Genomic DNA, 12,048 nt, shown 5'->3' on the forward strand with positions numbered 1-12,048 from the left:
GTGCAACAAAACCTCCGCTATAAGAAGCAAAAGTCCAAGTGACAAGATTTACTATGATAGAGAGTAAAACATAACGAACCCGAGGAGATAAATACAATCTGAAACCTCCCGGAGACGCGATACAAAAAGCCACTTGCCGCTACCTCGACTCTACATGTTGCGTTGCTCGAACAAAAAAAACCATCTAATCTTTTTCTACCTACAGGTGCTGTGTACAAACAAATTCTTACCTTTCGGAGTGATTTAAGAAGTGCGATTGTACTTGAGATGTTGCTCATAGAATTCAATCAGCTGGTGTTGAAAAAAAAACAGATTAGAAAAGCTTATAACAAACATCCAAATGAGCAAAGTGCAAAACAAAAGATGTAAAGATAATCTTACCAGATGAGGATTGTGAGCCTTGAGAAATCTGTTGTCCACCATCACTTCCTTCCCATCAGACCTATGAGAGTAGTCAAATAAGTACAAGTGTACAAATATGAAATCAAATTGCGAGAAATGAACAAAGCACAAATGAGACAAACCTCAGCGCTGAAAAGGTCACCAACACATCCTGGACATTGTCTGATACAGATGCTGAAAAGCTCATCGGTTTAAGTATCTTTGTGATGTCCAACTCCTCAATCTTGGTTTTCTGAGACAAATTATTGTTTTCCATCACACCAGGATATTCATTCCCCATCCTTGCAATTCTACCAAAAGAGTCTAATGTAGTCAAATCTTGAGTCAGATTCTGATCTGTAGGTGTTGTGTGGTTGTTACTTGTGGATCCATCTTGTTTGAATCTTTTCACAGAACCAGACTTCCTCCGCTTAGCACCTATGAAACGACTGTTCTTATCAAGCTCCTTAGGATAAACCTTGAGAAGGCCATTGGGTCTTACAGTATCACCTTCAGAACCAATGCCTCCTCCTTGAGAAGATCCTGCACCGTTACTATTATTGACTGGTCCCCTTAATTCGTTAAGTGTTGGATCATATTCTTTCTCATCTTCAACCAAACTAACTTGCCTGACCATCCCAACACTCCCGCTGTTAGCTTCAACTTGGCTGGATGCATAAGCATTCTTTGCTTCCTCATCTCCTTTTAGAAGACTTGAACCGCTTAGGTCTTGCGTACCAGGAATAGGAAGGCTAGAGTTGTTGAGAGACGTAGAAGAGTCAGATTTCTCAGTAGCGTCATGTGATGTAGATGTTAGACGTTGCTTCTTCTTCATCTGAGAATGAGGACCTCCATATTTGCGCTTCCGCTTCCTACCAGGTTTTCCTGGCCTCAAACTACAAAACAAAAGGGCAAATCCATACATTAAAACCAAGAAAATCCATGAAACAACCAATTGAATGTTATCATTAAATCTGTGGTAAATGTGATGCATTTATTATATACCTTCCTTCAAATGCATCAATAACATCAGCAATAGACTGGAGATTCTCTAAAGGCTCCCATGTGTTGGCTGTTTCGGGCCACCCGCGCCTTTCACAACCGAGTTTATAACTTAGGTCAATGGAAAAGCATATGTTTGATCAAGAACACAAACTTAAAAATGAAACCGAGTATGAATTGAAGAACTCACCATTTAATAAGATACTGGACCTTGCCCTACAAATCAAAAGCACCATCCAATACACATTAGAGCAGAAGAACCAGTAAAGTTAAAAGGCAGAACGAATCAATCAATCAAAAACAATAACAAGAAGATATCAAACATTAAAGATCACTAAATCACCATCTTCTTCCTACAACATAACAAATCACAGAATCTTAACACTATAACTAAACCAGCTTTAGATCATAAACTACAACTTTGCGATTTCTTTCTCTCATAGACATCAAAGAGCAATCTGTTAGGACTATTACTAAATCACCGAAGCAGCCAATTTGTCACACCAACGTAAACTATGAGAAGAAGTAACCTAATCTTAAGACTTCACAAAACCTTAACAAGAAACCACATTTGCTGAAAACAAAAAGGAGCTCACTTTTCTAACTCGCTTACGACGAATAGCTTCGATTTCGAAATAGCCTTCATCAAGCTTTGGTCTTTCATCTTGCCCTCCACCTCCTTCTCCTTCTCCTTCATCTTCCTCATCACCTCCATCATCTTCATCCTCATCCTCTTCTTCATACTCTTCACCATCCTCCGTACGCCTGTCATCACCCATCTCGCGAAGATTCAACTCTCCACTTCCACCTCCTCCTCCTCCTCCTCCTCCTCCTCCTCCGCCGTCGTCACTGACAAACCCACCGTCTCCACCACTTATTTTCCGGGTTTCTCCGACAGCTTCTTCCAAAGCCGTCTCCGCCTCACCAGCTTCGTTCGACACCTGGGTTTTCTTCTTAATACCACTTGCCCCTTTCATATCCTCCGAGCTCAAAACCCTCGAGGAGGGGCTAATCTGTGAATCGCCTTCTTCTCCTCTTCTTATCCTTAAAAGAAATCAACGATTCTGGAGGAAGAAGGAGAAGCAACACAAAAAGAAAAAAATAAAAAAGAAGGAGAAAGATTGAAACTTTTTCCCTATTTCTGAGGTTTTGGAGATGGTTTGCTGGAAGAAGACCTGACCCTGACCTGAAAGACCTGTTTTTTTTTTTTCCCTATTTTTTTATAGATTTGTACCCTTTTTAAAAACCTTTTTTAATTAATGATATAACACAACTTTATTTGTTAATGAGTAATAAATATTCGTTTAGTCAAAAAAAAAAAAAACAAATTGTTGTTTTTATAACAAACATTATTTTGTCGTGAATTGCTGAATTAAATATTTTGAAACAGAGCTGTAGAAAATGAAAAAAACCTAACATCTTTTTGAAGAAGGAAAAATAAAACAATTCCTCATAAATAATAAATGGATATTTGTTGTTTTTCTTTTTCGTGCCAACAAAATATAAACTTTAATATCTTAGACAGGCAGAAAGAAAAAAAAAATTATCTATATAAATGTTGGGTAAAAATAATTCGTCGACTAATAAACGTGTGACAGTTATGAAACCGCGTTGCCAGTTGTCTAAAAGAGTTAAAAAGTTATTGATGATATTTAACCGGTTGTTAGGAGGACTGGTTCATTTGATGGAAGGTTCTAGACAACCTGCAAAGAATCATAAACAACTTGCAAAAAGGCCTACCGACATATACAAAAAGTCCAATCCTTTATTTTGGAGGACAAACAATTGGAAACTAACTATAAATAAAATAGGAAGTTATTAAAAGAATAAAGAAGGGAGTAAGACGGTTCCTACACAGAATTAGAGTTAAGAAACCATACAAATAAACGATCTCTCAAAGGGAGAATGAGACACGAAAATAAGGAGCAAGTACAAGAGGCTTAGCAAAACTACAACAACCGACTTAGCAAGATTAGGGTTCATAGTTAATTAGTTGTGGCTTGGTTCTTGTACTTGCTATCAACATCTTAATCAATAAAGAGAGATTTTTCGACCTAGATTTCTTGTTTTCCGTAGACTCTCACGAACCAGTTACTTTTGCTCAAACAATAAAAAAGCATAAACAAGTGAAAATATTTTTTACATTACAATACGATAGATTATATATAGCGTGGTTTGAAAACATTCAAATCTAAAATATATATAGAAAAAATAACATTGACAGATCGGTAGACATTTTGTATTAAACGAACGATGATGATTGTCTAGTCGTAAAGTATGGTTCTCTTGACTATATATTATAGCTCGAGTTTTGGACTCAATTTATATTATGAGCAATAATTCTATTTTTCTGATTAATTTGGCGTTTGGTTCTGTTTATTCTCTAATCAAAATTAGCGTCTTTGTGATTAGTTCTTTTTTTTTTTTCATAAAATTTCTGGTGATATTAATCTTAGATTTTCATACATATAGAGTTAGATAGATGCCAATAACAACATCGATTTCGGGATGAGCAAATCCGGTAGAGGAACCGTAAGAGACTTAAGAAAAAAGAAGAGGAGATTAGGGGTAGAAGGAATGGAACCAGAGCATGAGCAGGTCTTTCAACTTCGGTATGTGATTCCTATCCAAACAAGTATTGTGGATCCTTCTATCGAGCTGAGGAAAAAGTGCTTCCAGCGGAATGCGAATGCCAGTAAAAGTGCGAGCGTTTCTCTCATGTGAAAGAGTGTATATCACTGCCTGAGCTGGCAGGAGCTTCAGCGTGGCCAGTTTTGGGTCAATGATTAGTTCTTCTTTGCTATATATATAAGTGATGCAATATTTGAATAACTTTCTGTATTTTTTTTGTAATGTATGATTGATACTCAAATCTCTAAACGCAAGCTAACTCGACAAAATGAAGTTGAACTGCGATTAAAAAAAAAATATATATATATATATATATATATATACAAGAAAGTAGCCCACGCGATGCGTAGGTTATGTATGCATTATTAATTTGTAATAAAGAATGAAATTTCTATTTAACTGTATATGAAATGTAGATGTAATTGTTACTATATATATTGAAATTAATTTTTATAATATTACTACAATATTTTGATATATATTTGTTATATGATGCTTCACAAAAGAGTCATTTTGAGATAGAGAAAAAAGTTAAAGTATACAGTATTGTCGAAAATATTTAAAAAATATGTTACTATAATAATATGACCATTGTTTTAGTTACTGCAAAATCAATTTAATTTGGTATTTCCGTTAAGTAATTACGATTAATTAAATTTATTTACACTTTTGTTTTTTTTATGGAGAAAGCTGATAAGTAGTCTAAAAAGAAAATTATAAGACCTTACTATATAATTACTTTGATAGATAATTTAATGTTGTTTTATATGTTAATTTTACTTTCATCATCTAAAAGTATACTTAACAACAAATAATTTTAAAAGAAATACCTTCTCTTGTAATCCATTTTCAATAATATCCTTATATATATGTACAAAGTAACTAAATTCTAAATCTTAAACTCCAAATACTAAACATTATCTCTCCATCACTCTTGAATTAACTTTCCTCAGCTTTTTATATTTTGTGAATGATTTCATAAATAAAACATTTAACTTTCATAAATTTTATACTATGGAGTATTGATATACCGTTTTTTCCATTGCTTGCTTTTTTACGATTCACTTTACCTCTGTATAATTAACTTTCATTTTGCTTGGTCCAAACGTTTGAAGTACCTTTGATATGCCTCCATCTTCATGGGTAGTGATTCACCACAATCCAGTCTCGCCAATATTGTAATATGAAACAAAATCTCTTTCATCCAACAAAATGAAAATGTTGCCACAAATCATATTTGCCACAAATCATATTCCGGCCTTCTTTCCACTTATCATTGATTTTTTTTTTTGTCAACATATAATCGACAATACCTGATTCATAGCCAGTCTCTACTAAGTGTGATAACGCGATTTAGTAGAATCGAATTCCGGTGGGATCGGTCGAAGAGGTGGTTCTGTAACCACTTGACTAAAAACACTTCCCATCATTGAAATTTTTAAAATTATGTGGGACTGTATTAAATGGTTATATTAGACAATACTCCCTCAATTCCTCAGTAATCCATATTTTAGGATTTTCAAACATATTAAAAACTGGCTTTACTTGCATTATTTTTTTGTGATTAACGAATTTCAGCCAAGAATATTCAGTTCTTTTTTATTGAAGTTTATAATTTGTCATTAGTTACTTATTAAAAATATATAGAAAACCTAAAAATTGTTTTTTTGTGCAACATTTGTTTTTCTCTAGAAAATGGATCAATAAGGAATGGGTGGAGTAGATTTTAGTGAGGAAAATATATTGTGACTATTATAATATACATATTATTTGATGGCCTTAAAACATAATATAAATTTGTGGTGTAAGGCTATTTAGTCTGCTTGTCCTCCGGAACTGGCTTGGATCCTTTTTCGATAAGATGTTAAAACAAACACGTAAACCTAAAATAAAGACGTTTAACTAATGTCTACATATATAAAAACCAAGAATAAATTTTGATTAAAAAGTAAATAAAGGAATTCATATTAAAATTTAGTTAATCATTTTTTTAAGAATCTACCTTTGTATCTTGAGAAGACTTTAGTTGAGCCTTTAATATCCATTGATTCCATTTGTTGGCTTTTATATAATACAATTCTGCTAGCTTCACTAAGCTATAAATCTACAAAAATAAAAATAATAAATAACATGTGAAATTGTAATTTGATCGTTAACAAATTTGGTTAAGAAAATGGGAAGCAAAATTATTTTACAAAATATACCTTGTCAATGCATCTATGTAACTATTCTACCAAAAATAAAATGCGTCTACGTAACTATAAAAGTTAGAAAATACTTGGCCATGTTTTTCACTCTTCTTCTCATCTGTGAGACACATAAAACATGAAATCTATCTTCATTATGGAGAGGAAGAGTATATATATTTTGGTTAATATAAGAACCTCTTGCTAGACATCAAACCTCTGTTTGGATCATTGAGGATTGGAGAAGGGTACCATCATAATCAAAAAATATGACGATCTTTTTTCTTCTTGCAGCGTTGATGATATATGTTATAACATGTCTAGAATTTGAGAGTAAATTTGAGTCCAAGTATTTAAGTAAATGTCTACCTATGACTATATATACGTATGCTATTTGAATGTTAGATAGATGTTACTCTTAGGTTCAAAATATTTTATTAACAGTTACAAATTTGGGAATTATGGAATTTAGTGTCATAACTTTTGTAACATAAATATTTGCAAAGGAAATCTTTTCATTAGACTAAAGACATTTCAATTCATGGTTATTGAAATTATAACTCTCTTTAATGCATTGTAAAAGCAATTTGTAACCCACCACATGATATTAAATATAAAATTTTAATATATTTTCCATATAAGAAGTAATCAAACTTAATGATTTAGTTAATACTATTTTAAATATGTCACTTACAATTTTCTAATGAAATAAATAGATAAAAAATCAAGAAAGTCAACATATATGAAAATCTTCTTTTATATATATATATATATATATATATATATATATATATGATTTAAAATGACAACAATTCTGAAATGCTCTTGATAAGATAGATTTTATGTTGATATGTGTATTGATATGAAAGGAAAAGTTATTGTTGTGTAATTTATCATAATTTAATAGGATTTTAGTGGTAGTGTGGAACTGACTAACTTTATTGCCTACTCAATTAATTAAAGAAAATATTATATGATTTTAAAACGTGTAAAAATTAAGGTTTATAATCATAATCATGTATTTAAACTATTTCATTTCTCATCCAAGATATAGTTTTTATTATGATATTTTCTTTTATTATAAAATAGTGTGTGTTTTTCACTTTAAAGGATGAAGAAAAATTAAATAAAATGTAAAAAAATATGTAAAGTAGATGTATCAAATATCAGTTATTTATTAGTAAATATTATAGAATATTATGAGATAATCTGATTTTATTACTTGCATCTTCGGTCATATATATATAATATGAGATTTTATTATAAAATAATCTGATTTTTTTGACAAAAAATTTAAGATATAAAATTGGATTTAAAAATATATGTCAATTGTACCAACATTAAGAAGAGAACTTATGATTATTTAGAATTAAAAATAATATAAATTTGTTTTAAAAGAATAAAATAAAAATAAAAAATGACAAATGTCACTAAAAGAGAGCGCCAAATGTCGTATTGTGAATAAAAGTTAGAAAAAATATTTTTATATTATATAAGATATATATATATATATGTGTGTGAAGTGACTTTAGTGCAGTAATCAAAGGTAAGTCCTTAATGCACAAGGCACCATCACACCCGAGATCGAGTTCCGCTCTCTACGAATGTATTAATAGACCGGCATGTTGTGGCCTAATGATTGACAAAAAAAAAGATATATATATTCGCAGATATAGATATTAACCCGTTTAACAAAAAGACATTTTCCCTTTGAACAGTTATTATAAATTTTGCAATTCAAACATTTTTAACATTTGCAAGAAGTATATATAAGAATTCACGATTACAAGCACTCAAACAATTCGTTCTTTTTTTTTACAAACAAAATATACATTCAACCGAAAAGCTTTAAGTAAAACTAAAATTTCAAACCTCCCATATACGAGAAAAAAAAAGTCAATCCCAATAAAAACTTTTTTTTTTAAGGATCTTTTTCTCCGACCAAAAGAAAAAGTTCAACATTCTTAACCTTTTTTTTGTTAAAAAAAAAGATTATGCAATTGCATTAACCTAATAATGCAATTTCAGCAAATGTACTTATTTTAAAGCGAATGTAAAAAAAAAACACAAAATAACGCAGATTTTTTTTTTTCAGAAGACAATTAAAAATAAAATAAAACTTCTTTAAAATGATGAAATATTTTATATATATGTATCACTTCCTTTCTTCATCTCTTGGCGAAATAGCACCCGGTTCTTGTAATGTTAGAGACCACGCTTTCATACGCTCGCTCGTCTTCTTAACCTGTAATTATATAAGATTTTTAACTCCTAATGTAATTCTAATAATTCAAAATTTTTGATTTAACGTAACTAAGAGTGAAGGTTACCTCCACTTCCCAGTCAGTTTTGTAAATAACATAACACAATATCAACGTCTGGAGAGCAACTCCAACCAGCATTCCAGACCAGAGTCCCTGTAATTTAAAAGCATATAATATAATTAAACTAAGTTATCATTAATAATTAGTTCTAAAGAGTAATAATGGATACTAGTTAATTAGCGAGTTCCTATTATTTATGTACCTTAACACCAAAATGGAAAACCCAAATAAAGAGGACACCTAAAGGAACACCAACTGCATAATAAGTTGATAAGTTCACAATTGCTACCATACTTTGCATCCCTGCTCCGATTGCAACCCCTGTTTATGTTCAAATGTTAAAAAAACCTTATGTGGTTCACAAAATAGTGAAATCTAAAAGTTTATGTTATAATTTATATATGCCGTGTAAATTAAAAAAGTCTAACCAGAGAGAATGGGCTGGATGATGTTGAGGATTATAGATATGCTAAGGACAATGGAGAGATCAGCGACCGCGTCCGAAACTGCATGGCTATCGGAGAACAAATACGAAATTTGACCACCGAACGCTAGGCAAAGAGCGGAACATATCACACCGATCACCGCTGATACCACAAGCACCACTTTTATCGAGAACTTCACCGCGTCCGCATCACCTTTTCCCAATTCGTTTGCCACTCGTACGCTGCATATTTTGTTCATATATATAACGAAATTCACGGAGTGTTAAACAAAAAAAATATTTGTATAAATCAAAATATTGTAGACGAAGTGTTACATATATATACATAGTTGCATACGGCATACCATGCTGCACCAAAGAAGCCGAGGCATATGTTCAGCTCCCACGTGTATATATATTGGCTGTAAATTTCAATTGAGTATTTAAATTTCGCTAAACAAATAAAAAATTACGAAATGCTTATTCAAATATTATATCTTTTTGCATGGTATATTAATTAGTAGTACCATATGGCGAAAGCAGAAATTGCGATATTTGCATCCTTTGCATATCCAGACATCAAGACGAGGATGCTCGTATACCAGTACTCTAAGCTGTTCAAAGCAGGAAAAAAAAAAGAGAGAAGCACATGCAATTTAGTAGAGTCATTAGAAATTTCTAAAAGCCTATAGACCGGTCCTGCCTTAATCTTTGTGGATTATCCCGCTAAGATAAAGAAGTTAAAATACCAGAGCATGAAGCCGGAGGTAACAGATAACTTGAGCATGGGAATAAGATCAACAAAAGCAGCAGTGCTAAAGCCAGTCCAAGTATGCGGGCACCACCCTCCAAAGACATACACAAACTCGGCTATTACCATTGACCACGAGCTAACATTAAGCCCTAGAAGCGCACCATGGATCCCCATCCCCATCACGCTAACACACCACCACGTCACTGCGATGTCCAAGACCAGGGCTATGACGGAGAGAACGCCTATGATGGCATTTTTCATCTGCGCTTGGAGGTACATTTGCATTGTCATTGTGAACACGATGCTGTAGAGATAAGGGATGACCCAAGCGTAGATCTCGTCTACCGTCTCAGTGATTTCAACGTTTTGGCCTAGTGCCCGGAGAATGGAACCCGCGAAGACAATGAAAGGGACGAAGAGAGTGGCTATAAAGGTGTCTACTATCCAAGAACGTTGTAAGTATATCCCCATCATGTGGTATTGTTGTGCTCCGTATGCTTGTCCACATAACGTCTCCGTAGCACTTGACATACCTGCCTGTAATATCACCATAAGATCCTAAATATTACTACATAACCTTTTATTTGTCACGGTTAAAGTGAGACACAACTACGAAATTAGCCAAACCATTAGGTTATACGTGTTCATGTACGTGTGTGATCATCAATTAAATAATCTTAGTGCTAACATATCATTCATTGCTTTTTCGTCGTATGTTGTCAATAAATATCTATTGTCCCATGTGAGTCAATTGTATAAATCTAATAATTCCCTTGATTGCTTAATTAATCACAAAAGACAAACATAAAATAATAAAATATTATATGCCTTTTTGTAAAGTTATACTCTCTCCGTTTCAAAATATAAGATGTTTTGGAGATGTTTGTTGTTTCATAATATAAGATGTTTTTAAATTTTAATACAACTTTTAGATTAGTTTAGTATTTTATATTATGCAGTATTATTTCTGATTGGTTAAATTTGTTAAAGATAAAGACTTTTTAATCTGCGAGTTTTGCTTAAAACATCCTATATTTTGAAACGGCTGGAGTAATAAAAAAAGTTGACGACAATCGTAGGCCGTAGCAGTTTAATATTTATATATATATAATATGATGGATCGTATAGGGAGATTAATTACCATAATACCGTAGACGAAGCGCATGAAAGTGGTTTGAAGGAGAGCATAAGCAGCGATACCCGTATCACTGGAGTGACCAATGAAGGCTTGAGCCACCACAATGCACCCAAACGACGTCACTCTGAACAAAGTTGATGGTAAAGCTATTCTCCACATCTTCCCTACTTCAGTCCAGATCTTCTTTCTCAGGTAGAGGATCTCCCTCCTCTGTTCTGTCTCTGACTCGTTTAGTAGTCTCTCTTCCATTTCTCCACCACCCCTACTCATTTTTCTCTATCACTTTGTTTTTCTCTAAGCAAAAAAAAGTTACAATTTTTAAGTCAAGTGTCACTCTAGCTAAGTTATATCCAAGTTTATGAAAAAAGTGTAAACGCGACTATATCCACACACGCGTCAACGATTAGAGAAGCTAAGTGCATCCTAAATTCCAAAAAGATATATAAAACTTTTCTTGGAATGAATCATATCAATATATATTCATGTATATATGTAGTTAAAGAAGTTTTGTTGAAGTATGGAGTACTTACCTCTTAACCTTAGTTCAAGTGGAAAGAGTCGGAGAAACCGAGAACAAAAAGATGTTCCCCAGAAAATTCAAAAGAATAAAAGAAAAAAAAAATAAAAAGAAGAGAAGCAAGAACAAAAGAAAAAAAATAAGCTGGTGTAATATTTTTTTTTTATCTCTCTCTCTCTCTCTTTTGGAAGTATGGTAGACAAAACTATAAACGCTTGTCTATATATAATATAAGATAATTTGTTTTTGTTATATGAAGACTTTTTAAATTAAACTAAAGGGGTCCCTAATCTAAAAGGAGTTTTGTACATATACTGAGAGAGCAAATGGGAGTTGAGTGTATATACAAACAACGTAACATAAAAGTGTATATTATACACTTATGTGGAAACGTTTTAGAAAGGAAATGTGTCGTTTTGTTTGTTTAAGGAAATTAACAATGGGCAATTGTTTTTTGAATTAACTAGTCTTTGTAAATGGCTCTAATCCTTTTCGGATTTGGATAGATCACCCATCTGTTGTAGTAGTTAAGATGTGTTTTTTAAAAAAATTATATTAAAAAATTAGATGCATTATCTTATGTTTTCTTTGGAGTGAACAGTTTGATCCCTTTTGTTGTAATCCAGCTCCATAAAACTCTGAAGTTTTAATGTAGTTTATTATTTGGCAAGTAATGAAATTCTAGTGTTAC

General features: G+C 32.4%; 2 protein-coding genes across 3 annotated transcripts; both read right to left on the reverse strand.

Annotated features, from left to right (window-relative positions):
* Nucleotide 1: 1 nt before the first annotated feature.
* Nucleotides 2-2,631, reverse strand: LOC147918595 (chromo domain-containing protein LHP1-like). Of its 2 annotated transcripts, none has more exons than XM_087505218.1 (6): nt 1,980-2,631; nt 1,574-1,599; nt 1,387-1,473; nt 525-1,277; nt 382-442; nt 2-291 (listed from the first exon to the last, which is right to left on the reverse strand). In XM_087505218.1, the coding sequence occupies exons 1-6, from the start codon at nt 2,358-2,360 to the stop codon at nt 244-246; spliced, it is 1,356 nt and encodes a 451-aa protein (XP_087361344.1). In that variant the 5' UTR covers nt 2,361-2,631; the 3' UTR covers nt 2-243. The 2 variants fall into 2 exon arrangements, with proteins under 2 accessions (XP_087361344.1, XP_087361343.1); XM_087505217.1 differs by having other exon boundaries at nt 1,387-1,494; nt 1,980-2,619.
* Nucleotides 2,632-7,944: 5,313 nt separating this feature from the next.
* On the reverse strand, nt 7,945-11,698 carry LOC104770080 (protein DETOXIFICATION 25). Its single transcript, XM_010494430.3, has 9 exons — nt 11,371-11,698; nt 10,844-11,134; nt 9,698-10,239; nt 9,476-9,562; nt 9,314-9,370; nt 8,953-9,191; nt 8,727-8,845; nt 8,531-8,617; nt 7,945-8,445 (listed from the first exon to the last, which is right to left on the reverse strand). The coding sequence occupies exons 2-9, from the start codon at nt 11,108-11,110 to the stop codon at nt 8,356-8,358; spliced, it is 1,488 nt and encodes a 495-aa protein (XP_010492732.2). The 5' UTR covers nt 11,111-11,134; nt 11,371-11,698; the 3' UTR covers nt 7,945-8,355.
* Nucleotides 11,699-12,048: the final 350 nt, after the last annotated feature.

This window comes from Camelina sativa, chromosome 20 (assembly GCF_030686135.1).
Source record: "Camelina sativa cultivar CO46 ecotype springtype chromosome 20, ASM3068613v1".
Taxonomy (NCBI): domain Eukaryota; kingdom Viridiplantae; phylum Streptophyta; class Magnoliopsida; order Brassicales; family Brassicaceae; genus Camelina; species Camelina sativa.